The sequence below is a fragment of the Montipora foliosa genome, chromosome 2 (genome assembly GCF_036669935.1).
Source record: "Montipora foliosa isolate CH-2021 chromosome 2, ASM3666993v2, whole genome shotgun sequence".
Taxonomy (NCBI): domain Eukaryota; kingdom Metazoa; phylum Cnidaria; class Anthozoa; order Scleractinia; family Acroporidae; genus Montipora; species Montipora foliosa.
The window spans coordinates 9,000,844-9,028,495 of NC_090870.1; the positions used below are offsets into that span (position 1 = coordinate 9,000,844).

Consider the following 27,652-nt stretch of genomic DNA (forward strand, 5'->3'; position numbering starts at 1 on the left):
ATCTACTCGGTGAGAAAATCTAGCATAACAAGCATTTTGTCAACACAGGCACCGTCTTGGGTCGGAATTTTAAATACCGTATCTGTGGAAGGTAAAGCAACTTCCGTTTCGTACGACGAGTCAAGCAATGTTTTGTGGGTAACAAACGGGGAAGGTGAAAGGGCTTACGGTTATAAACTCTCTGCAAATGGGGATCTAGCATCGTTTGGTCTTGCGCCCGATAGAGTGATTCGCATTGGAAAAAATGCTCAAGGGATGGCGATTGTGAGACAGTTCGGTGGTGAATTCGCATGCATATCAAAGTGCGCGATGATTGCTGGCTTTCAATGTAAGCTTGAGTTTCATGCCTTGACTAGTGACGAAACAGGAGAAAACACGTTAGAAAGAGTAGTCCGAACTCCTTCTGGCTTGGAGTCTGTTAACAGTGTGGACAGTGAAGTTATAGCAGTTGCCTTCTCCAGTGGCACTTATTCCGAGAAAGAGAATATAGAACTCATGGGTGGTGACCTTGAAGACAGGTACTTTTATCTAAGGTTGCCAATTCTGAACACCACATTTGGAATCTACGAAAACTGCCTCTTCTTTGAAGTGATGAATGATTACGTCTTGCGCCCACGAAAGCTGTTTCCTTTTGGAGATATGCTATGTGGCCATAACCGCAAACGAAGTATTTATCAGTTGCTCTTAGAATCCGATATTTACTCTGATCAACTTGAGAGAGAGCATAGAAAGAACCGCTTGCGCAGGATGGTTACAGACCCAGGATCCTGCATGACATTGTTTCGAGGGAATTTGCTACGAGGATATCAGCAATTCATGCCAGAATATTCTCAAATCGTACCAGTGTTTGGTATACCGGTGAGACTTTTTGCAGGGGCTGGCGGGTATTATGTTGTGGATTACCATGGGCAAGTTTGTATGGGCGACAAGGCTTTTAGACTCGGCCTTATTCCAGGTGCATGGGTCTCTGTTTATGCGGGCGCGGCCCTGTCTGTATTTATCGTTGAAGCTGGAATTACTATCGAGGCAAGAATCCTGGAAACATTTTTAGTACCAGATCTGCAAATCAAGATAGACAAGTGGCCATTAAAGGCTTGCATCGAGTTGAAACTTCGAATGACTCCGCTTCGTATTCGAATTTGGCTGTGGTATCGATACCGAACATGCATTCGAATCAGGTGCTGGTTGTTTGGATGCAGCATAAGGATCAGATGGTGCTCCAGGAAGACGCTGGCAGAGTGGTGGTGGTCAGCCAGTGCAATCGATAGGACACTGTTTACCAACTGCAAAGAGGATGTAGATGGGACACCTCCCATTGCTGATGGATCGTGCTCAGCAAGACAAGTGTCAGATACTAAGTATTTTATCCAGTGGCATGGATTTCACGAAGATACAAAAATCAACAGCTATCATGTGAGAATCGGCTCTATTCAGGGTTCTGGTGATGACTTTTCTGCCTGGATTGAGCCATCCTTGAGCCTTAAAGTTGACGATCTACCAATCATGCACGGTAGGGATGTGTATGTCAGCGTGATGGCTACAAATGACCGTGGAATGGACAGTCCTACAGTTAATTGTAAGCTTGTTGCCAGACGAAAAGGGCCGCAGATACGCTATGTCTATGATGGTGTTATTGAAACCGTAGATACCGATTATCAGTGGGATACATTTAGCATTGGTATGAATTTTCATCTTGGGAGCAATATCCAAGACGTTGTTGCCGCAAAATGGGGCGTGTCCTCGGAAACCCCATGTACCTTAGACGAAGGTGAAGCAGACATTGTCCCAATGACTCCTATTGGAGATTCAACATCAGTTCAGGTCTCTGGTCTAAATTTGAAGCATAATCACACGTACTTCACGCGCCTCTTTGTATTGGACGCAATTGGGTTCAAAGCGGTGATGTGCAGTAATGGCATCTTGATTGATACAACACCGCCCATTCCGGGCAATTTTCAAGATGGCGCCGGAAAACAAGATGCGCAATATCTTCCTTCATTACGGCGTGCCCGTGGAAAGTTTAAACACTTTACAGATCCAGAGAGTCCAATTATAAAATATGAATGGAAGGTTGTAAGTGTATCTGGCCACGATATCACACCTTTTGTGGGAATACCCATCACCCAACAGACGCCTCTAATGGATGGACTTTCTCTTGAAGCAGGAGCTTCGTACAGGCTTGTACTTCGTGGAACTAATGCAGCTGGGCTACAGGCAGTAGTTGTGACAGATGGATTCATTCCAGACAATTCACCGCCTACCTGTGAGGGAAAAGTTCTTGATGTTCTGGATGAAACAGATCTATCTGATGTAGACTTTGTCAGAGATTTAAACAATATTCAGGCGAAATGGAAATGTTTAGACCAGGAAAGTAACATTCGTGAACAACTTGTGGGAGTTGGAACGTATCCGAGCGGAGACGATGTCAGGCCATTTAAGTCCGTTGAATTCTTAACACATAACGTATCGCAGTATGGGATGGTCTTCGTTAGTTTCACGGACATAAAGATAATACCCAGAGTAAGATACCATGTGACAGTGAAGGTCATAAATGGAGCTAACTTAAAGAGAACGATCACCTCTGATGGCATTCTGGTCGACACAACCCCACCTACAGTTGCTGATCAATACATTAAGGATGGCGTACAAGGAAGAGACAAAAATTACACCAGTGAAAGGTTCACTTTAAGCGCTCACTGGGAGCAAGCCTTTTCTGATAAGGAGAGTAGTCTGGTAGAGTATCGTGTTGCTCTTGGTACCAGACCTGGGCTAACGGACATTAGAGAGTTCCAGTCGGTTGGTTCACAAACCAGCATGACTCTGTCAGGACTGTTCCTAAGCAGTGGTCAACGTTACTTTGTGTCGGTTATGGGCTGCAATGGCGTTGGAATGTGCACAAATGGAACCAGCAATGGTGCCATTGTGGATTTTGTCCCTCCACACGCTGGAAAAATCGTCACTGGATTGACTGGTCCCCCTGTCTTGTACCAGTGGATAACTAAGGCGGTGTGGGCACGATGGAATTGGTGTTCTGTGGACGAAAGAAGTGCCCCTGGAATTCTTAATAAAAGTCAATGTAGCAACGATAGCTTCTACGATGTTCATAGTGGTGTGGCAAATTTTGGTATATCGGTGTCATCTTTAGGGTCTGATGATCTTGTTGCGCCATTTAAAGCGGCCGGGAAGGTGCGGTCTTCAGGACGCAACATTGACTTGAACGATGGAGTATATTCAGTGGTCATTAAAGCAAAGGACAGAGCAGGAGTGGTTAGTCGCGGTTCATCAAATCCATTCATTGTTGATAGCAGCCCCCCCTCCATTATCTACATTCAACACGGTCATTTTGGAGAAGCACAAAAATATTCCAACGCTCAATTTAAAACTTTCAAGTCATATTTTGAAATTGAAGATGATCTTTCGAAGGTCGTATCATACAAGGTTGGTATAGGAAGTTACTCTGGTTCTCACGACGTTTTGGAATTTCAGACTGTTTCGTTAAGCCAACCAGTGGCTTTGTTGCGAGCCAACTGGACAGCATCCAGCTCGACGTTCTTGGAAAACAATCGACTTTATTACATCACCGTTTGGGCGATCAACAAGGCAGGTCTTTTCAGTATCAAATCTTCTGCACCCCTTCTTTCCGACTCAGAGGCTCCAAAGGACGGAATAGTTTTGGATGGTTGGGGCTCCACAGATGCTAAATACCAAAGTTATTCTTCTCTTTATCGTGCTCGTTGGTTTGGTTTTCGGGATTTTTCTGGAATCGAAACTGTTTACCTTGGTTTATCAAGTAAGAAAAAGTCGACTCACTGTGATGTCAAAAAGGAAGAAATCGTCCCATCTAACGCGGACTATCACGTCTTATTCGGGTTAAACTTGACTTCTGGACACAAATATTACGCCTGTCTTAAGGTGGTTGACAGAGCGGGAAATGTTGCATTCGTACAATCCAGTGGGGTTGTGGTGGATTCAAGTCCTCCAAATACAGGTTTCGTAACTGATGGAAGACCAGGAAAGGATCTTGAAGTACAGATCGAAAGTTCTGCTCTTCGTGCTTCGTGGGTGAACTTCACAGAACAAGAAACAAAAATTGCTTCCTATCGACTGGCATTTGGAACCTCTCCCGGTGGAGATGACGCTCAGGACTTTACAGAGGTTGGCCTCGTAAACACGGCTGCAAGTTCAAAGCTTAAAGTATCCGAACTGACTAGTGGCCAACGTTATTATGCAACAGTTATTGCTTATAATGTGTTGGGTATGCCGAGTGCTATGGTATCCTCTGATGGTATCATAGTGGATTACTCTCCTCCCATGTTTCTAAAGCCGGTTCACGATGGCGTTGATCCTAACAATGACCTCAAGTTTACTTCCAGTGGATATCTGTCAGCATCTTGGATCTGTGCAGATCCAGATACGTCTCTATATTCAGTTGAAGTTGCCTTTGGCCTGCAGCCTGGGAAATCAGATGTTATGAATTTTACGACAGTGCCCGTTCACAGCAATTCCCTCACAAGAAGATGCCATCTTCGGTTGGGTTTTCGCTACTTTGCGACGGTCAGATGCACCAACAATGTTGGACTGAAATCTGTCACATTCTCAGACGGTGTTGTTTTTGACACTACGCCACCTAATGCATCATATGTTCGACATGGCGACTACCAAAGTTCGACTAGAAACGTGACAGTCAGTTTTAAATTCGTTGACGTAGAAAGCTCTGTGCAGGAGTATAGAGTAAGACTTTGGGCTAGAAATGGAGCCACTTCCTCGGCTGACATTTACGGATCATTTTCTTTCAACGGCAATGTCACCACCGCGACATTACAATCAACAAAAAAACTAAAGAGCGGAGAAACGTACTTTGTAAATGTTACAGGTGTAAACGGAGTCTCTTTGGAGACAACAATGCAATCCGCTGGCTTTACCATTGATGTTACTCCGCCAATATGTTCGTACGTTTGGGATGGAACAGGCAACTATCTAGAAGATGTTCAATACGCCCCAAGCTCCAGTAAACGAAAAGTTTCCTGGATTTGTTTTGACCACGAATCTCCTATAGTTAGGTTTCGTTTTTCAGTTACGAATGTGAACACGAAGGAGCACATTATACCTTTTTATGCTTTGAAAACACGATTGAACTCTTCTGGATCGGCAATCATAACCGGAGGAGGCCGGCAAACGATAACATACGAGGAAGGTCAGATGTATACGGTTGGTGTTGAGGTGCTCAACTCTGTTGGTCTGACGACTGTAAACTGGACAAATGGTGCGCTTATTGATAGCACTCCACCGGTGGTAAACAACCTGAAACTAAAATTTTACCCTAAAAATGATTCGTTAAAAGGTGAATGGACAGTTCGTGATGACGAGAGTGGCATAAAGTCATTAGCGTGGGGACTAGGAACTCTGCCAGACAAGAATGACATCAAAAACTTCACTTCGGTTCCACTCTTGGAAACTAGCTTACGGATCACCAATGTTTCCTTGAAACTCGGAAGAACCTATTTTTTTAGGCTGCTCGCAATTAATAACGCCGGTTTACCGGGCACAACGTCTTCAAATGGTGTTGTCATTGATCGTACAGCGCCAAACCCTGGGGTCGTCTCTGCCCAATATGTTTTCCCACAGAATTACGACAGAAGGAAAAATGAGGTGCCAGGGTCAATGTTAGTGGTCACATGGACAGGCTTTACAGACTCCGAGAGTGGTGTTAAGAGTACTAGCTGGGCCGTGGGACCTGATCCTCAAGTTATGAAGGAAAATGCAGGAACCTTGTACAATGAGGTGGACACTAGTGATTCAGTAGGTGGCGCACTTATAGAAAATCAAACCCTCATTGGAAACAAGACTTACTTTGTTTGTGTGCGAGTTACAAATGGCGCTGGTATTTACAAAACAGACTGTTCGCCTGGACTATTCATCGTATTAGGAAAATTCATCGCAGGTGTCGTTCGCGATGGCCCAGTTACATCCGCATTAGACATTGACTTTCAACTTGATGACAAAGCAATTTGGGCCCATTGGAATGGCTTTAAAGACCCAGTGTATGATATCTCACGCTACGATTGGTGCATCCGGGATCAGCCTCCCAATCCGTCAGGACCAGACTTGTGTAGATGGCCTTACAAAGAAGTAAACCATTTACGATTATCAGCCAATCGATTTCATAACCTGACGCTTGAACATGGCAAAAAATATTACGTTACTGTGAGAGCTGAGAACAGCCAAGGCGAACATGTTAGTTCCTCCTCCGATGGTGTCGTAGTCGATCGCACTCCACCTGTCGGGAAATCAATTGAAATCGCCTTAGCAACTGGCAAAGGAACCTTGTACGTAACCTCTCTTTCTGCCCCCGTGGTCACGTGGTCCGTAGACGATCCGGAAAGTGGCATGAGTCATTTCCTCATTGGTGTTGGGAGTTTTCCCTATGAAGACGATCTACTTGTGTTCCAAGAAGTTGACAGTCTTAGCCGTTCTCTAGATTTGGACCAAGTGAATTTTACTCTCCGAGAAGGACTTACTTTTTTTGTGACTGTGATTGGTGTGAACATGCTTGGTCTGAAGACCACTTTAACGTCGCGGCAAGTGGTGGTGGACTGGACGCCACCTATTTCTGGTGACGTGGTCGATGGGAACAGTACTTCTCTATTTAGTGGAGACTTCATTGATGCCGATTATCAAAGCGACCGCGGCATCTTAACTGCTCACTGGACGGGATTTCAAGATTTTGAAAGCAGTGTAGTCGAGTATCATTGGTGTATTGGTACAGCTCAAGGTAATCGATTTATTGTTTACTTGTCCTTATCATTACTGTCAGTTTCAATTCAACATGCAACTCTTCGGCAAATTATCCACCCTAAATTTCTGGTTCTCGACTCTAACTCCAATTATGCATCAGATATGGAAAAGTGATCTTTTTAATAGCTGCTACACAAAGCCCTTCTAATCCACTTTTAAAATAGTACTTTTTTTTTCTTATTGTTACCTCCGTGTGCATTTGTTTTGCTTACCTTGCAGGCGCTTGTGACGTACAAGTAATGACGTATGCAGGCCTTGATACAAGTACGATCCATCAAACAATCCTCCAGGAAGGTCAAAGATATTTCTTCACTGTAGAAGCAACCAATGCAGCTGGATTGAAAGAGTCAGCTTATTCCGACGGAATTACAGTTGATGTTACGCCACCTTTGATTGGAGACGTTTCATTTAACCTGAAGGCTGATGCAGCAGACGTTGTTTCTTTGTCCCGATCTCAGACAGAAAGCGAACGCAGACGACAATCGGCCGATGTCTTTTCTTCTCTTAGTTCGTGCGCAAGTGCTAAGCAGAGTTCATGCTATGCGCATCAAAGCAGTCCTCGACGACTGGATTTTTCCTGGACATGGGCCACGGACGCTGAAAGTGGAGTTTCTTTAGTTGAATGGTGCGCTGGTAGTGGACCTCAGTTGTGTGATATCGTCTCATGGACTGTTGTTGATCCCGAGGCTACCTCGGTGGACTATTCCCTTTCAAATCCTCTCACATCTGGTAGTATAGTGTACGTGACAATCCGGGCGATAAATGGTGCGCAAATGGTTTCTACAGCATCATCCAATCCACTTCTCATTGATAGTTCCGCACCAACAGTTGGTACTATTGTTGTAGGAAACACTCCAGGAATGATACATCTCAGAGACAACGAGGCGGTTGTCGCAGAATGGAGTGGGTTTGATGATAAAGAGAGTGGGTTAAGTCACTTTGAATGGTCTACCTGTCACGCAAGCTCACCGAACGAATGTATCTCGCCATTTGTTAACACAGGTCTCCAGACGTCTTTACGCAATTCAAATTTAGATATCAAACCCGGGATTTCATATGTGCTCCTTGTCCGCGCTCATAATAATGTGGGACTTTACAGCGAGTCTATATCAAATCCCTTCACTTTTGATGGCGTAATACCGACAACAGGAATTGTTTATGATGGTTTAAGCGAGTTCACTGACTTGGAGAAACAGAGTTCTCTCAGCGAAATCTCAGCCAACTGGTCTCCATTTTCAGACGCGAATAGCCGCATCGCTGAGTACGAAATGTGCGTGGGAACAGAGCAAGATAAATGTGACGTGAATGGGTTTGTTAATCTAGGCATCACTCTGAAAGGTACAATAAGTGGCTTGACTCTGAATCACACTGGGACATACTTTGTCACTGTCAAAGCTACGAATGAGGCAGGCTACAGCACAATGGCATCTTCAAATGGAATCGAAGTTGACAGCACTCCACCATATCGTGGATCAGTGAGGGATGGTCAAACAACTCAGGATATTGATTTCCAAGCAGATGACACGTATATCTACGCCAACTGGGACGAGTTTCGAGATGAAGAATCCGATATCAGTAAATACACGTGGTGTGTTGGCGCTACCAAAGGAACTTGTGACATCATCTCCGAAACGGATGTCGGTGACCGCACAAGTGTTGGACAACAGATTCGCCCAGCCTTAGCAACAGGGATGGTTGTCTTCGTCACTGTCGGTGCCTACAACGGTGCTGGTGCAGTTACCAGGGAGTCCTCTGATGGGGTAGAAGTCGATAGCACCGCTCCATTATTATCACAGGTAAAATAACTGATGTTATTGCTCCATGAGGAAAAGAAAACAAAATTCTAAGAAAGTTGTAGTCGGAAATTTTACGAAAGGAAACGGTGAAACTAGTGGTAGTGGAAAGACTGCTAGTTTTTGTAAATCCCTTTTGAACTAGAACGTTAAAACGTTTAGCCTCTGCATGAGAGACTAAATGCGAAAAGCATTTAATACACAAAAGGAAACCCTCTACTTCGTGCCACGGCATATTCGGCAAAGCAAGCAGTTTTTCACACTTACTCTTTTGGTCTTTTTAAGGTCTTTGACTTGCAGCTCAATGATTCAACTAAAGTTGATAAGGACTATGTCACCGCCAAGGACACCTTCTGCGCAAGTTGGAAGGCAGTGGACGACGAAAGCGGTGTGTTAAAAAGCGAGATTTCAGTCTGTTCTGCTATCAACATCAACGACTGCTTGTTGCTGAACTTTGATGTAGAAAACTCCAAGATGATTTGCATTGCTGATTTAGAGTGCAAGGAAGGAGTGAAGTATGTTACTCGAGTTCGTTCCACGAACTCTGTTGGACGATCTAGCGAGATGTTATCGGATGGTTTCGTCGTTGACTCAACAGCTCCAAGTATAGGCCAGGTCATCCACGTGGAAAATCCCCCTTCTGAAAACGAAGGGCAGATATTTACGTACTCGAAGATCTCGGTCGAGTGGAGTGGATTCTTGGACCAAGAGAGCGGTATACGAAACTATTATCTTTGTGTCGGGACCCAGCCAAGCATGTGTAACGTCGTGAACTTTACCAATGTCGGAAACTCTACGAGCTATACTCAGAGTGGTCTGCTGCTCAAACAAGGCGAAACGTATTTTGTGACCGTAAAAGCAGAAAACAACGCTGGTGTAATAAGTGACGCCACATCTTCTACTGGAGTTGTTGTCGACTTGACAGGTAATTGGGACCGTTTCTATTATTATACAATGTTCTTATTTTAGATACGGAGTAATGTTAAAAAAAAAAAAAAGAGCAGCAGTGCTTTATTGGGGTTTTACAAAAAGAGGCGTGACCTGCGTGTCCGAGTATTTTTAGACCCTATAAAACACATGCGGCGAGTTTTTAGTAGGACTCCCTCTGGACTCAGAACAATGGTTTAAATTGTGAGAGGAGAATATTAGCATATCAGAAAAACAAGCTACGCCTTATTAGTATTTTTTATATAAAAAGTACGAACGAGGAGTGTTTTATCAGGATATAAAGCTGATGCATGTGACGTTTTTCGGTGTTTTGATAGGCTGTTTGGCCCATGAATTACGAATGCGTTTTTGAGCATTGTATAATTGCTCAAGTAGAGTCGACAGAAGTTGATGCACTTCTAATTTGTTTGTTATTTTTTGTAAATAAACTACGTTTGTTTAATGTTCTTATCTTGGAACAGTTTTCCATCAATGTCCCAAACCTATAACAAATCTTAACGACTCTGGTAAATCATAAAAGTCGCCAACATTGATGATAACAAGAGCAACCTTTTCACACTCATCTCGAGAGGGAATTATTCCTTATCAGATATTGCTAACTAAATCCACAGTTTAAAACTGTAAATATGAAAGCAAAAATTCGTACCCGTAGTTTTCTGGTGCTCTCTCTTAGTTAATGAAAAAATATATATTTAAGGGGTTTGGCGTGTTCTGATTTGACCGCTTTTTGTTGGACCAATGATTGGTAGTGACAATAGACCAATGAACCAAAGAAAACCCAATGCATGTTATTTAATTTTTTTTAGCACCCACTAATGGCGGCCAAATTCTTGAAGGCCTTGTAGAAGGCGAAGACATTGACTTTCAACAAAGCAGATACAATATATCAGCTCACTGGACTGCGTTTGAAGATCTGGAAAGCAACGTGGTGCAAATTACATGGTGCTCAGGTTCCTCACCCGGTTCTTGCGACTTGGTCGAAGAAACATCTGTAACGCCAACCAGTACTTCAGCTCTCCAAGTTCTCGCTCAGCCGATTAAAAACGGTCAACGTTTTTTCGTAACAGTTAACGCGACAAACAGCGCTGGCTTGACGACTTCCCTTACATCAAATGGCGTAAAAGTTGACGACACACCTCCAATTCCGGGATCGGTGATGGATGGAATTGGTTTAGATGTTGATTATCTGAACGGCGAGGCTGATGTTAACGCACGATGGTTTGGATTTGAGGACTTGGAGTCTGGGATTGAGTGGTACGAAGTTGCTTTATGTGATGCTAGGAACTCGTCGTGGTGTCCACAACCCTTCAGTGGAATAGGACAAGCTACTAACATAACCATTACAGGTACGTTTTTGAAGATTTTTTGCACACTTTACTTTGATGAAAGCTTGAGTGGTAGGGGGGTAGGGTAGAGGAGTTACCTTTTGAATTTGACACTCACTACATTACCCTGTGCGAGGACATGTCCAACTGCTTCTTACGATGCTAACGAACACCATCCTATGCTAAAACTAGTAATAGTTTTCACTACATCTTCCCCCGCCTAAGATAGTATGAAAGGCAGTTGAGATACGTTTAAATTATGTGCTGAACATGTCGCCCCTGTTTCCGATTTGCATCTGACAAATCGTCCCTTCCCCCTGTGTCTGATTTGTGTCCCGGCAAAATCAATTTCTGAGCAAGGTAATTCGATTTGCCTCAGATCTGCTTCAATGTTTGATTTTTCAATCGCTAACCCGAACAGCACTTTGGTTCTCCTTTCGAGTTTCGACTTCGTGACTCCTAAAACACTTCGGTCATGTAGAACAATACCAATACCACTTGCGCGCCCGTTTAAGCAATACCGATACCGCCTTGCGCGTTCCGTTGAACAAATCGAGATTGATTCCCCCTACAATTTATCTACCAATTTACACATTTACCCTTTTTACGCGGGGACTTAGCTTCTAGCTTGCCTTCTCGTGCGAACCCTGAGAGAGCATTTAATATTCGATAGTACCCGCCTCCGGTTTTCCATTCGTGATTATAAGCTGGAAATTTTATTCTAATTTCATTTCTTTCCACACAAATGTTAAAATCAGAATTTCATCCGTGCACGTCTGAAGTGTACTGTAATATCTTGAAGATCGACTTCTCGTCGGAATTTCGGCCAAAGTAAAGGCAAAATGCAGTCCCCTCCTTTGAGGAGTTTTATTTGTAAGTTCGCCTTATTTTCTGATTTCAGATATTGTGTGAAGGTTTGTAGTATTTCAGTTGTAGCACATGCCAGAATGGACTGAATAGCGTACGCAGTGCGATTTAAACAATCTCATGAAATTCCCTCAGTTCTATTATTTTGTCCATCTTCTTGGTGCAAATGACTTTTAGTGGCATTTTGAACGTTTGTAAGGTCTGCATTTACCTGAGAATTACAAAAGATAAATACCAAGCTCAAACCCGTTAAACGCCAATATGAGCCCTAACACCAACACAACTAAAACAATTTTGTTTTGAATGCTGTAAATTTTGAACACACACATCGCCTGATATTTCAATGTGATTTATCGGCTGAGCTTTTCAGGACCCCATCAACACTAATCCTAGTGACATTGAGGCCAAAACCTGCTTTTTTCTACGGAAGGCCCATTTTCACCCAAAGGCATTGCGCAATGCGTTGAATTTCGCACACAGACGGAAAATCCGAAAATCACCCTACCAAAACGCTGGAACTATTTCAAAACAACAAGACAAGCGCGGAATGTCTTTTGAGTGACAATCGGCCTTTTACTTGAAAAAGTAATAATTCTGGTTCCGACAACTTTCCTGTGAACGCTATGCTGCAAGGGAGATGGGACACTCCAATTCCCAAAGAGAATTAGTTGTGATACTGGAATACCTTTTACTTTTACAGGATTAGATCTTGAAAGCGGTGCTCAATATCTAATAATTGTGAAAGCAATCTCCTTTGCCGGACGTGTCACCAAGGCTTCATCTGACGGCTTCACCGTTGATTTTACTCCTCCCACGGCCAGGCAAGCACGAATGGGATCTGGCGCCGAGCTTGTTGAATATCAATCAGACTTGACCAAGTTGACCGTCAGGTAAGCAACCTTGGATAGTCATAGGTCCCAATTATTATTATTATCATTATTATTATTATTATTATTATTATTATTATTATTATTATTATTATTATTATTATTATTATATTATGTAGAATTAAGCACAGGGTTTTTCCCTGTGGAGAAATATCCAGTCAAGTCTCATCCCGAGACCTTAGACTTCCAGTACTTTTCTGAGGATATGTGCCGATCCGAGGAGTGCCGACTTTTACATCGTTCTTGTTCGGTCCTTAATTCCTAGTTGCTCCAGGTGGCCTGCCAGATTCTATGACACTGAACCCAATGCACCTACTACCACTGGCACCACTTTTGTCCTTGATTTCCAGATCCTTTTAATCTCTCTTGCCAGGTCTTGGTACTTTTCATACCTTTCTGTTTCTTTCTGCAGTACGTTGCTATCTCCGGGATTGTTTCCTTTGCCTTCTTTTTCTGAATTACAATGTCTGGCCTTCTGTGATGGATTTCACGATCTGTTTGGATGGTAAAGTCTCACAACAGTTTTACTTCCTCATTCTCCTCTACGCTTTTGGGGGAATGCTCATACCATTTGTCACTGCACTCAACTCCATATTCCTTGCACAACTCCCAATGTATGGCCCGCTCAACAACATCATGTCTCTTTTTATATTCTGTCTACACAAGCCTGGAGCAACTACACAACATAGGCTGCACAGTTTGATCGTGACTACCACACATTCTGCATTTGGATGATACATTTTGGTTTTCGATTCTGGCTTTTACGGCGTTTGTTCTTAGTGCCTGGTCTTGCGCGGCAACAATAAGCCCTTCTGTTTCCTTCGTCAGTTCACCAGTTCTTATCCAATTCCAGAAAACACCAGATAGGTCCTTTATCTCTCTCTTGAACTGCCCATCCAGCTGCTTTCCAGACCAGTCCTCAGTTCTTTCCCTCTAACTTTGCTTATACTCCTTTGGTGTTTCAATTTTATCGACATTCTTCCTCTTCCATGCAGCTCTCAACAAACGTTCCCGGCTCTGGCTGATGTACACATTGATATTTCTTTCTTCAGTATTTATGGCGTCCTCAACACAAATTAGCCCACGACCTCCTTCTCTCCTTAGTAAGTACAGACGGCTTACGTTGGATGGATGGTTAATAGTTTCCTGGTCCTATGCTCCAATTCAGCAAGCTCACTCTTTGCCCTGTTTTTTATTCCTTCACTGTACCGAAGTAGAGATACAGCCTAGCTGTTAATAGCCTTTTATAACATTACCAGCATTTAACTTTGAGGATAAAGTTTTCTTCACTCTCCTACTGTACTCCTTCTTCATACTTCTCTTCACTTCGTCATGAATAATGTCATCGGCCTCCAACACCCCCAGATATTTATAACCTTCAACATAATCTCCAATACTTCGGATAATTCTTCCTTCAGGCAATCTTATGCCCTCCGAACTAACGAGCTTCCCTTTTTTCATTACCATCATTGCGCACTTCTGGATTCCAAAATCTATACCAATGTCACTGCAGAACAACCGGACAGTATGTACAAGTGAGTTAATTTTCTTCTCATTTCTTCCATATAATTTCAGATCGTCCATAAACAATAAATGAGTTATCCTCCCCTCTTTCGTACTGAATTGGTGACCTGCTGCTGATTCGTTCAGAACACTACTGAGAGGTAGCATTGCAATCACAAATAGCAAAGGGAATAATGAATACCCCTGGAATATTCCTCTCCTGATGGACACCTCACCAAGGTCCTTACCACATGTTTTTAGTTGTGTTTTCCAGGACTCCATGCTTTCCCTCATTAGCCGTTTGATGTTATCAAGATCAAGTGTTTCCAATAACCAGGAATGGGGTACAGAATCATACGCCTTCTTATAATCGATGCAAGCAATTGCTTAGTTGGTTTTCCTCCGCTTGCAGTCACGAAGTATTGCTTTATCTATAACCAGTGGGTCCTTTGTTCCTCTGCTTTCCTTTCGGCAACCTTTCTGCTCATATGGTAACAATGAGCTCTGGTGGAGACGTTGGTGCGTTGGTCCCACGGCCAGGCAAGCACGAATGGGATCTGGCGCCGAGCTTGTTGAATATCAATCAGACTTGACCAAGTTGACCGTCAGGTAAGCAACCTTGGATAGTCATAGGTCCCAATTATTATTATTATCATTATTATTATTATTATTATTATTATTATTATTATTATTATTATTATTATTATTATTATTATTATTATTATTATTATTATTATTATTATTATATTATGTAGAATTAAGCACAGGGTTTTTCCCTGTGGAGAAATATCCAGTCAAGTCTCATCCCGAGACCTTAGACTTCCAGTACTTTTCTGAGGATATGTGCCGATCCGAGGAGTGCCGACTTTTACATCGTTCTTGTTCGGTCCTTAATTCCTAGTTGCTCCAGGTGGCCTGCCAGATTCTATGACACTGAACCCAATGCACCTACTACCACTGGCACCACTTTTGTCCTTGATTTCCAGATCCTTTTAATCTCTCTTGCCAGGTCTTGGTACTTTTCATACCTTTCTGTTTCTTTCTGCAGTACGTTGCTATCTCCGGGATTGTTTCCTTTGCCTTCTTTTTCTGAATTACAATGTCTGGCCTTCTGTGATGGATTTCACGATCTGTTTGGATGGTAAAGTCTCACAACAGTTTTACTTCCTCATTCTCCTCTACGCTTTTGGGGGAATGCTCATACCATTTGTCACTGCACTCAACTCCATATTCCTTGCACAACTCCCAATGTATGGCCCGCTCAACAACATCATGTCTCTTTTTATATTCTGTCTACACAAGCCTGGAGCAACTACACAACATAGGCTGCACAGTTTGATCGTGACTACCACACATTCTGCATTTGGATGATACATTTTGGTTTTCGATTCTGGCTTTTACGGCGTTTGTTCTTAGTGCCTGGTCTTGCGCGGCAACAATAAGCCCTTCTGTTTCCTTCGTCAGTTCACCAGTTCTTATCCAATTCCAGAAAACACCAGATAGGTCCTTTATCTCTCTCTTGAACTGCCCATCCAGCTGCTTTCCAGACCAGTCCTCAGTTCTTTCCCTCTAACTTTGCTTATACTCCTTTGGTGTTTCAATTTTATCGACATTCTTCCTCTTCCATGCAGCTCTCAACAAACGTTCCCGGCTCTGGCTGATGTACACATTGATATTTCTTTCTTCAGTATTTATGGCGTCCTCAACACAAATTAGCCCACGACCTCCTTCTCTCCTTAGTAAGTACAGACGGCTTACGTTGGATGGATGGTTAATAGTTTCCTGGTCCTATGCTCCAATTCAGCAAGCTCACTCTTTGCCCTGTTTTTTATTCCTTCACTGTACCGAAGTAGAGATACAGCCTAGCTGTTAATAGCCTTTTATAACATTACCAGCATTTAACTTTGAGGATAAAGTTTTCTTCACTCTCCTACTGTACTCCTTCTTCATACTTCTCTTCACTTCGTCATGAATAATGTCATCGGCCTCCAACACCCCCAGATATTTATAACCTTCAACATAATCTCCAATACTTCGGATAATTCTTCCTTCAGGCAATCTTATGCCCTCCGAACTAACGAGCTTCCCTTTTTTCATTACCATCATTGCGCACTTCTGGATTCCAAAATCTATACCAATGTCACTGCAGAACAACCGGACAGTATGTACAAGTGAGTTAATTTTCTTCTCATTTCTTCCATATAATTTCAGATCGTCCATAAACAATAAATGAGTTATCCTCCCCTCTTTCGTACTGAATTGGTGACCTGCTGCTGATTCGTTCAGAACACTACTGAGAGGTAGCATTGCAATCACAAATAGCAAAGGGAATAATGAATACCCCTGGAATATTCCTCTCCTGATGGACACCTCACCAAGGTCCTTACCACATGTTTTTAGTTGTGTTTTCCAGGACTCCATGCTTTCCCTCATTAGCCGTTTGATGTTATCAAGATCAAGTGTTTCCAATAACCAGGAATGGGGTACAGAATCATACGCCTTCTTATAATCGATGCAAGCAATTGCTTAGTTGGTTTTCCTCCGCTTGCAGTCACGAAGTATTGCTTTATCTATAACCAGTGGGTCCTTTGTTCCTCTGCTTTCCTTTCGGCAACCTTTCTGCTCATATGGTAACAATGAGCTCTGGTGGAGACGTTGGTGCAAGTCGCCTCTGCTATGATCCCTGTGAGTACTTTCCTCGTTATGGGTAAGCATGTTATTGGCAGGTAGTTTCCCACAGCATTCCCTTTCGCCATTTCTTAATAGCTTTGATCAGCAGAACAGTTCATCCCTTTGTCATCCATTCGGGAATGCTCCTTCCATCAAGGCATTCTAGCAGCTGGAACGCCATCCGTTGATGTAGTTTCTTCATGCTCTTCAACCAGAATCCCTGTACGTTATCGTTATTGCCGGGAGCCTTCCAGTTGGGATCTTCTTTAAAATTGCTCGTAGCTTTTCAATATCAGTTGTCATATCATCTTGTTGTTCTACCTGGGTCTTTCCCTTTAGGTCATTTAAGCAAGCAGCATCTCTTCTGTCTTCCACTGGCCGGTCTCAAAGATTACTCCAAAACTCTCTGGCTTCATTAGCATCAGGGATCGTTTGGTATCTTCCCTGTGGGTCATCAAGTTCTTTGTAAAACTGCCTCTGGTTAATCTCAATAACCGGTTGTGCAGGTATTGCTAAATTCGGTTATTGTATCGCTTGACTTTATGAGGTTTTGCACTGATACGCTGTTTCAGTTCTTCAATCAGAACTGCGACCCCCTAGGTTTCCATTTTGTACTTTCTCCACAACTGATTCCTGATTCTCGGCCTACTGCACTCATTTCTACAGACTTGCTCAAGTCGGCTGAGGTTTTTTCGCAGCTGATCCATCTGTCCTTGTAGCCGTCTTTTCCACCATAGTTCTTTGGTTGCTTTCTTCTTGCCAGTCTTTCAGTCACTACTACAGCAGTGGCATACAGTAGCCTGTTGGTTTCTGAGATGTCTTTTGTTTGTATTTGGGCAGCTACTTCTGCTACAACCTGCAGCTCCTCTCTTATCCTCCCCATTCCTTTCCAAGTCTAATTTCTGGTATTTGAAGTAATCAACGGATTTCATGGAATTTCCATTGAGATCCTTGATGCCATCACTTCGGTCTTGGTTTGAGGCTTATGAATTCAGTCTTTTTAGCATTGATGAATAGACCGCCTTCCCGACTTCGCTTGATATCTCTTCGATTATGTGAAGGGGAGTTGTTGCATCCTTCATATAGTCTGAGAAAACAGCAGAATCATCTGCGTAGTCAGCGTCCATAATTTTAATGGCTAAATGACAGCGGCTAGCTCTTCGTTTTGGTCAGAGTAAAACCAAGGCCTTTTCGTGAATCCAATGCCTTCCTCAGAACATAATCCAGACAGATAGTTGATCAATATCTTTTATAACATCTTTCAAGATTTACTCAACGATTGCGTTTTAACACAAACTTGTAAAAAATGGTTGATTGGTGTCAGCGTGAAAAAAATTCAAGATTTTTCAAGGAGTGAGTTAGGTGAGGAAACATTCGGATTGGCAAAACTATTGAAAGTTAGATTAAAAGCCAGTTTGCTGTAAAGCCAATTGGTGTTTATCTATATTTGAGACGGTAGCCGGTCAACGAAGAGCGCGAGAGACGGGTCTATTTTGTACAATCGTGTCTTTAACGACAATGATGTAAGTATTATTTTGGAGAGGAAGGGCGCTTTCACCAAATAGTTATCTCACATACGGCCTGAAACGAAATGAAAAGAAATTAACAGAAATCAAATTTATTGCTGGTCTTTTATGACATGGAAAACTGAGTGCCCGGGTGAAAACTTCTCAATGCAGAGTAGAGAACCAACAAATTTAATCCACGTATGGCGTAGAGTCTGGGAATTCATCATATTCCACAAAGGAGGTATAAATTGGTCAATTTACGCTTAATATCTTTTTTAGTTGATATTGGCTTCTTCTCTTATGTGCTAAACTCACAGCCTTTTATGATCTTTTCTTTCTCCAAGTTGGTCTCCCTTCATTGAACCTGAAAGCGGCATCTCACACTATCAAGTATGTATCAGTTCAATTCCGGACAACTGCAGCATCACTCCCTTCATTAACGTTGGCCTCAATACAAGCTTAACTGTGAGTCCTCTACAGCTCCTCCATGGAGAATCATATTTCGCCGTCGTGCAAGGAACTAATCGCGTAGGACTATCATCGGAAACGACCTCTAACCGGATCTTGATAGACTCAACACCTCCTTCGTTCAAAGATACCGACAACTTGTCCAGTAACTCGAAACATGTTCCGGAAATCACCCCAGAGAATTCCCGACGTGAAATGGAGCTTTCTGGAAACTCGATAAAAACCAGCTCTCGAGTTCGCTTCAGTTGCTCCGAAGAGCTTTTGACCTCCAGCTGGGATGAGTTTGAAGACCAGGAGAGCAGTCTGGAGCGGTATGACTGGTGCGTTGGGACATCAAAGGCACAATGCGACGTGTTAACTATAAAATCCGTTGGATTGAAACCAAAAGGCGCAGCAATAGTCAAGAAACTTGCGTCGGGTACGTTGCTTTATGCTACTGTCTTTGCTGTAAACGGAGCTGGTCTTAAAACTCGTGTGGTGTCAGAGCAGTGCAGAGTCATCTCTGTAGCACCGAAGATTTTGGAGGTCACTGACATTCCCAGCGTGAACGCAAGTGATCTGACAGATATAGACTGGGAAGCAATGATGCAAACTTTATCTCTTTGCTGGGAAATCATCGGACAGGCGATTAACGACATTTCACGCTTGCGTATTGAAGTAGCCATCACACAGTCTTCGTCAAACATTTCGGTGCCACAACTTCTCACGGACAGGTCCTGGAACGGAGAACCGATCGTGCATGATTTCATGGATGTGTTGTCTTGGCAACGAAATGTTACCATCCGTAGTGTGCCCACTGAACCATGGGAACGTTACCGAGGTATTGTAAGGGTCTGGAACGAGGGTGGCATTTTCACTGAGGCCGCTAGCGATGGACTAAGAATCGAGCCTTCAGCGCCTCCAAAGAGGAGCTTAAAGCTCCACGATTTGGCCGCAGAACAAGAACATTTACGATGGCTACCAAACTTAACGCTACCCGAAGTTACCAGAAGTGCGTTAGACGATGATGTCAAGTACGTATCTTCTCCAGAGGACGTAAAGATAATCGTCAGAGGCAGCTCTAACCAAACCAGCAACAAAACAGCCTTTTTACTGGATCACAATCTTTTCAGCCCCAGTGTGGAATTTAAGATCATTGTGCAAAGAGTCACATCGGACAAGAACGAAAGCAATACCACTGAAGACTCGAGCATAATGCAAGTACTTCCAGGGTTTGCTGATCCCGATGGACCCTGCTGTGCTAAGTGCCCAGTAGACCAACAAACTGTGTTCACTGACACGCACATTAAAACCACTTTACCGTCCGAAATGTTTGGTGCTTCTCTCGTTCATTTGCCAAATGGCTATTTCGCTGTTTCATCAGCTGAAAGAGCATTTGCCTTACCACTTAAAAATCGAAGTGCCAAGCACATAACCATTCGAGATGACATCACTGGCTCCATTGAAAAGCCCATAAAAGTAGTATCACATAACCACCATATAGTGTTCTCCTCAAGTGGGAAAGCACACCTTTATGTTAGCAGCACGGATTCTCGTGGCGATATCCAGTTGACAAAGAATACCGTTTTTACAAAATGCAGGAATGTATCAGTTGCTGCTTGCTACGCTGATGACACGTGGGCAGATGTACTAAGTCAGGTCATTGCCATCCATAGGAACGTTTTAACAATTACCGCAACTAATCTGACCACGAATGCTAGCGTTGTGGGTATATTCCAGAAAAATAATGAAGTCTGGACATTTGTGGAAGCTCTTGGAGCAGATAAGAGGGATCCGAACTTCGGGCATTCGTTGTCTCTAAACGAGCTTCTCCTTGCGGTAGTAGAAGGGGAAAGGAAAAACTCGTGCATCTCAGTCTACTATATTCACTCAACTTCTCTGATGCAAGCCATTTGCTTTGATGAGAAACAAAACTTCATTGGCCCTCTGTCTATTTATCTTACCGAGACTAATGCACTTGTGGTGGTATCGAAAAACTCAAGGTCGGCTAAAATTCTTCAACTAAATGCTACAACCCAGTCCTACCACGAAGAATGCAACTTTCTCGCTGTTGCACCATACGAGTTCTTGAGCGGATCTCTCGACGTCAACGCCCGCGATGGAGGTTTTGTTGTTGCCTTGGGTATGCAGACATTGAAAGGACGAGACGGGGTTCAACTTTTTGGTTTCCAAGGAATCTATACTAAGTATGAAGAGGGTCAGTGCGTTAAGCTTGGAAGAGCTATATCTCAAGAGAGTGGACGGAGAATGGATAATGGCCTTCCTCGAGCATCTGTCTCCTTCTCGGAGGATACAATCTTATTCGGCACTCCCAGTATCCTTACTTGGCCTGGGCAAGGAGAGGCATTTGGAACTGGGCGAGTTTATATGGCAACTTATTGCTCCATTGATCACTATCGCGTAAGAGTATCTCAAGTCAACGGTTTTGGTTCCGCAAAATGTGTGCCTTGCAAGGAAGGCCGAAAGTCTTTTGGCGGTTTTGTAGACATGTGTTCATCTTGCCAAGAAACGAGGTGCTCAGTGCCACAAAGCGATGACCCGTTTAGTTTTACATCGAGTATATGCGATTCTGTCTCTTGCCTTTCGACATCGACGGTGGACAAAGAAACCAATGGATTGGACATCTACTTAATGAATGACTCGTTCTTTGTCCCTGGCGCAGAGAACGTCTATACTGTTGTATTTCTCGAGACGACACGAGCGGATCAGTCAACGATTTCATTCTCGGATTCTTTCGTTATTGACTTGACAGCTCCTGTGGTTGGCATCGTGTACGATGGAATTGGCAGCGACCCAAATACAAACTGTTCGGAAAATACAACGTTTAGCGAAGAAAGTCAGTGCTCCACTCGGAGTTTTAAAGACGCTGATGTCGACTTCACCAATGACACTCATGAGATCCACGCCAGGTGGATTGACTTCCTAGACAGCGAAAGTGACATAGTGGAGTATTTCTGGTGTGTAGGGACTCAGCCAATGAGAGATGACATCCGAGAGTGTGAGAGCACAGGAATGAGGCCAAACGGAAGTCACTATGGACTTGATTTGCATCATGAGGATTCTTATTACATCACAGTTGTTGCTTGCAATGGAGCCCGCAGATGTTCAGCAACTCACAGTGACGGTGTTACCATAGACACTACTCCACCTGTTATGGAATATGTCAGAGATGGGATCATGGGGCCAGACATGGACTTCCAGGTAAGGATTGGTTTTATTTCTGGCTTTAGAATCAAACCTTAACGAAGCGAACACCCAACAATGTCGAGCACTATTTTCTTAGGTCGCTTTACAAGTGTCTAAATACAGCGATTGGAAGTTTTGATTAACTTATCAACAAAACAACTAACTGTGTTAAAACGCTAAATGCTTTTTGAGGGTCGTCGACCAGGTCGATAATAACGAGACGTTGTCGCAGAGCCGGAGGACCGACTGCCCTTGCTTAGATTTCCCATTACATCATTTTCACTTTCCTATGTTCTTATTGTCTCCCTAGCGTTAATCACTCAATGTGCCATTAGCGACCCTTCAACCCTTGAACTGTCATTTTAAAATTGTTTGGGGAAATTTTTTGGTCCTTGGGAACGCTGTTGCAGGCTGATATCTGCCAGTTTTATTTCAAAGCGTTGTAAGAAAGAAAATCTCGATGAATAAAGTTGGAAGCCTTTGTTTTCTTCATCTCTTGAATGTATACCTCTGCATTTTCCTCGTCGAGTGAGCATTGACCCATATATATTCAGCAAAACGTAGTCCACAATTATATTTCACTGTGTATCTCCTTTGTAGGTCTTCGTTGACATCATCTTCGCCTATTTTGCTGCAAGAGACCCAGAGAGTCATGTGACGACATACGAAATAGCCTGGGGAACTGCACCTGGTCTGAGCGATGTAAAAGACTTCGAAGAGGTCACTAATACCACAATTTGGCTAGCTAAGTTCAAAGATAACGCCCTCGGTATAGGAAAGAAGTATTTCGCCATCGTGCGAGCTACAAATGGGGCTGGTGTACTTTCTGAACAATTGTCCTCTAATGGCATCGTTGTCGGAAAGTCAGAGTACGTCTTCGATAATGATTCGTCCGCCTCGTTTTTCTTCGATACTGTAAATGTCAAAGAAGATGGGTCGCGTAAGGATGGAGGAGTTGGGCAGACATACGGCACATTGACTGTTCCTCAAGGCGCAGTTGAAGGGGAAGTAAAGCTGCGATCTTTCAGCTTGGATGGTGATGCGTTGAACCAAAACGAGACGGAAGATGGCCCAATTAGCAATCCGGAAGTTACAAAGCCAAAGGTTTGTTGTTTGCAGTGAAAATTGCCACTCCCATTTGAAGCGTTAGCCCTTCGACAGAGCGAATGGGTCAGTTCGCTCCGAAGAAGGGCTAACGCTCGCCGAAACGTAAGCTTCAAAAATTCTTTGTGGTGGTCAATTTACCATAACAACACAGTTGATAAAACATTTCTGTGTTTCACTTCTCCACTGGCGCAGCACCACAGTTCGTTTAGAAACTAAAGTCATTTATCATTACGTGACCGACTGAATCACTACTGGCTGTATAATTCACTAGTTCACTCATTCATTTACTAACGGTGCGTTTGGACTAGAAGTTAGAAACCCTGGTTTTTACGGAGATTCACATTAAATTTGTCAAGCAGCTGCTAGAATGCTATTTTAAACATATCTTTATTATCTTGACAAACGCCAGACATCATACCGTTTTAAATCATCAATCCACGTATTCTTAGCTTTTTTTGACTAACTGGCTCAGACTGGCTGAGTTGTTTACTTACTAGTTTGGATACTAGTTCGCATGGTTAGGAAATTGCATCGAGCAAGCAATCAGTTTTCTCACATTCCGCCCTTTGAACTTTCTTCGTCAGCAATTCATGCTTGGGAACTACAGTTTTGTTATTAAAGCTTTGGATCCAGTGAGCAATACAGTTCAGGAAGGCTATACCTTTGCAAGGCCGATCACTATTTCCATGTTCTATGACGTGGATAATCTGGTAAAAGCGAACAAAAAATATGTCAATAACGAAGTTACCAAGGAGGAGGTAGACCCTGTGTTGTATCTATGGAACCCTACCAATGAAACCTGGTAAGTAACTCTGTCTGTTACTAGTTTGAATCCGAAGAAAGAGAAAAAGGGAATTGGTTAGAAGAGGTTCTCTTTTCCTAGTGCCTATAGGACTCAAGCCTATGATCACGCAAACCCTTCTAAATCGGTAGGTCTTCCTCTTAGACGCTATCGGGGCATCGTAAGACCTGAGCAATTAAACTTAGTTTAGGTAATAATTGTTCAGGCCCAAGTTATTCAAAGGCTTGCAAAGTTAACCTTATCCAATGGCTGAGTAACTAACTGACAGTTCCAATCTGAGCAAAGATTTCAGTATTTGCTTCCGTAACCGTAAATGTGCTTACTCTTTTAGTAAGCAAAGTGAAGGCCTATGCATGTACGAAAAGTTTGGCCAACGTTTCTCGTGGAGTATATTTTATATTCTGGACACTGACTTATCCACTGAATAAAGTTATGAAATTGGCGAAATGTGGAATACACGCAAGTATAGTGGAGTGCATATTAAATTAAACGCTACCTCCAGTAAATAAAGGATAAGATTATTTTCAATTGTCAATGATGATTGATGACTTCGGGGTTCTCGGAAAACGTCTGAGCGTTGTCAACAGAAGTCTTACCAAGGACCTTCTGATTATAAGTTCCAGAGCTTTTAAACACGAAGACGCACTATAAAAGGCGTGGTGCCCTTGGCACATGCAAGCATTTGTCAATCAACAGTGGACACAACCACGCTAGTCTGTGATAATTTGTGCAATAAAAAAGCCCCTAATGGCAATGTGCCCGTAATATGTCATAAAATATTATCTGTCGTTCTTTTCTTAATCCCAAATCACTTTTTCTTGAGCTAGAAATATCTTTTCGGGCTTCCGTCTCTGTGTTGCTGTTTGTTGATCACCATCTTGGATAATCAGTCGTGCTTTAATGAATTAGAACAAAGGTAGAGCGTGAAGCCACCTCTTTTATAGTGCGTCTTCGTGTTTAAATGAACTATGGGAAATTCTAGGAGCAGCTAAGCTGATAAACTTGGTCCGAATGAATGGGACATATCATCGCTTGTACTACGCTATTGCATTGCTAGTTTCACAGGCAGCCGTTATTTTAACAGGAACAGGAAAACCTCATTACCCGAAAAAAAAAAAAAACTCTCTGAGAAGAGTAGAGAACCAACCGTGAAACTAAGCTCACGCATGCCGCCTAGTCTAGGAATCGAACCCGGGACACATTGCACAGATTTGTGGGAGGTGCGTGCTGTGGTGATATTCAACCAAACCACGGATAAATATCATTAGTATATACTAAAACGGTGGATAGCGTTGAACTCGCGCGCTGATTGGCTCGTCAAACTCCGGATATCCTGTGCTATTTACCTCCGAAAAACTCAGGAAAAAATGGCGTCCCGATTTGCATCCGTGACAAGTGAAGAAAACATCCAAATTAATTTTTTGTGGTGTATATTATCTCACTCTTTTTGTCGGTGGCTAGCGTTGGATATTTACCTCGCCGCTTCGCGACTCGGTAAATATCAACCGCTAGCCACCTCCACTTTGGTGAATAGTTGTTCAATATTCTTTAAACATGATACAACAGTTTTTTCAGCTGACAAGCGAAACCGCCGTCTTCTTTAAACTACCTTATATAAAACTCACTACACTGAGGCACCGTTCGGTTCGTAAGTGGTCGTTTGAGATCTATCTACCTAATAACATGGACATTTGTTCTCGTAGGACTGACGCTGCTCTCACGTGTCCTGAGCCGTGGAGTCACGTGAATCGATCCATCAAGCTATTAACAGTAAATGTGTGTCACCTGACGCAGTTTGCTTTCCTCTGGTCATTTAAAGCTCAGCATGGCATGTTAATACTTGATAAAAACAGTTCTAGTAAGTACATATTTCTGTTTGTTTTTTTTCGTTTCTTGTTTGACTACCACAGCTATTGCCAATTACTTTGTCTCAAACCCCAACATTTAGAACTCCGTGTCTTTTTGGGAACGGTGCATGACCTCCGAAATGACCCTTAGTATTTACAATCAAGGGGCGTATGGTTAATCGTCGATATCCGAAAAGCCAAGAAAATCTATAACCATTTACACGTGTCATTAACAAAAGCAGCCCTTTCTCCTCGGTTATTGTAAGTATCCGTACGATCGGAGTTGAACCCATCCCTCCGCACGAAGTCCAACCGATACATCATGTCGAGGGTCCTCTTTTTAAGGTAATTGTAAGTCGAGACATGCCAATAAAAATCTCGTTGCAGTTCTGTCTCCCTGCTCAACCTTTCAGTTTAATACAATCTTTTCAATGTGTGGATTTTACCCATTACAGTTTACAACAAAGAGGGCGTGGTCGAAGTGTCACGCACCCAACAAGTAACAACACTAGAAATCCCAGTTCGACGATCAAAAGGCTCCCAGGGTGACATCACAGTCCAGTGGTCTCTGAATCGAAACGACTCCACACACGACCCAGAATTCTTATGGCCAACATCCGGGAAGATCTTTTTAGCAGATGGCGAATGGAACAAATCTTTCATTGTCAACCTCGACGACGACGAGAAGGACGCGCCGCAGTCCGTGGTCTGGGTGCAACTGGATAAAACCACGGGTGGGGCCTTGCTAGGGACACGCGATCAAACCATTGCAAAAGTTCTAATTACAGGAAAAGAGAGTAAAGAGATCTGGCAATGGATTGTTATTGGTGTGAGCGCTCTTGTCGCATTGGCTTTGATTATTCTGTTTGTTGCGTGGAGGCTACGAAAGACAAAGGCAAAAAGGCAAAAGTAAGTCTACATTTCGTGGGGCTTTCTTGTATTTTTTTCAAAATTAAGATTATTATGTAGCGTGTAAGGATGGTTCCTACTATTGTTATTGCGCATACATTCTGCGCATCTCGAGATACTCGCATTTCCTATGGGTGGTGCTTATTAATTTAATACAGGGATATTTTTTGCGCGGTTGAAAACTATGCGGAAAAAGCAAGTGCTCTTGGTATCCAAAATGAAAACTGGGGGTAACCGTGCATTTATTCAGAGATAATTAAGCCTCAAATTGGAAAAGAATGTCATCCATACATTGCTTTGTAAATTAAGGCTTTTTACAAATATTGGTGATTAATTATCTTCGAAAAATGCGTGGTTACCGCCAATTTTCTTTTTGGATTTCAATAACATTTGTTAAGATCTGCTTTTCTCGCATATTCAGTAAACAGCGTAAAAATACGTTTGAATTAGTGGGCACCATTCTTAACAATAAAAAAAAAAGACTGCGATAAAACACCTCTAAACCTGATAAAAAATACTAAAAATTTGTTCAAAACGACGACGTTTCGACGTTGGCTAAATGTCATTATCAAGAAACACCAATGATAGTGGCACAATGAGAATTAGTCTTCCATGTAATGGTAAAGGCATAAGATTCGAGAAATTAGGAGAGAATCTTAAACGCAAAGAAATCAAGCCATCATTTGTGAATCAGTAATGTGCTGTTTATTATTTTAAATGTGATCTGTGCGATGCAGATTATGTTGGGTATACAGCCAGACACCTTCACCAACGCGCTGCTGAACACAAAAGTTGGGCAATTGTCCGACATTTTTAGGAAACTCGATAGAAATGATCTTTTGAAAGAAAACCAATTTAAAGTCTTACAAAGTACCAGGGCTAATTTGATTGCTTAGTCTACGAAATGCTCTTCAGTAAAGTGCCCCTGTAATTTAAAAAGAAATCACTTTCTTTTTTTCTTCAGATTTTGAAAGTGTGTTTGCTTAACACCTGACTGACAATCACTTTTGAGCTTTGACTTTTACCCAACGGCCGTT

At 42.7% G+C, this 27,652-nt stretch overlaps 1 protein-coding gene across 1 annotated transcript in view; it reads left to right on the forward strand.

The window, feature by feature from the left end:
• Window positions 1-27,652, forward strand: part of LOC137991153 (uncharacterized) — a 67,689-nt gene that overhangs the window by 25,054 nt on the left and 14,983 nt on the right. Inside the window, 11 exon segments of the mRNA XM_068836268.1 lie at window positions 1-6,772; window positions 7,015-7,204; window positions 7,280-8,591; window positions 8,874-9,513; window positions 10,343-10,882; window positions 12,429-12,618; window positions 18,641-21,965; window positions 22,551-23,054; window positions 23,642-23,859; window positions 25,563-25,717; window positions 26,162-26,615. Of these exon segments, the coding sequence (XP_068692369.1) occupies window positions 1-6,772; window positions 7,015-7,204; window positions 7,280-8,591; window positions 8,874-9,513; window positions 10,343-10,882; window positions 12,429-12,618; window positions 18,641-21,965; window positions 22,551-23,054; window positions 23,642-23,859; window positions 25,563-25,717; window positions 26,162-26,615 (14,300 nt within the window).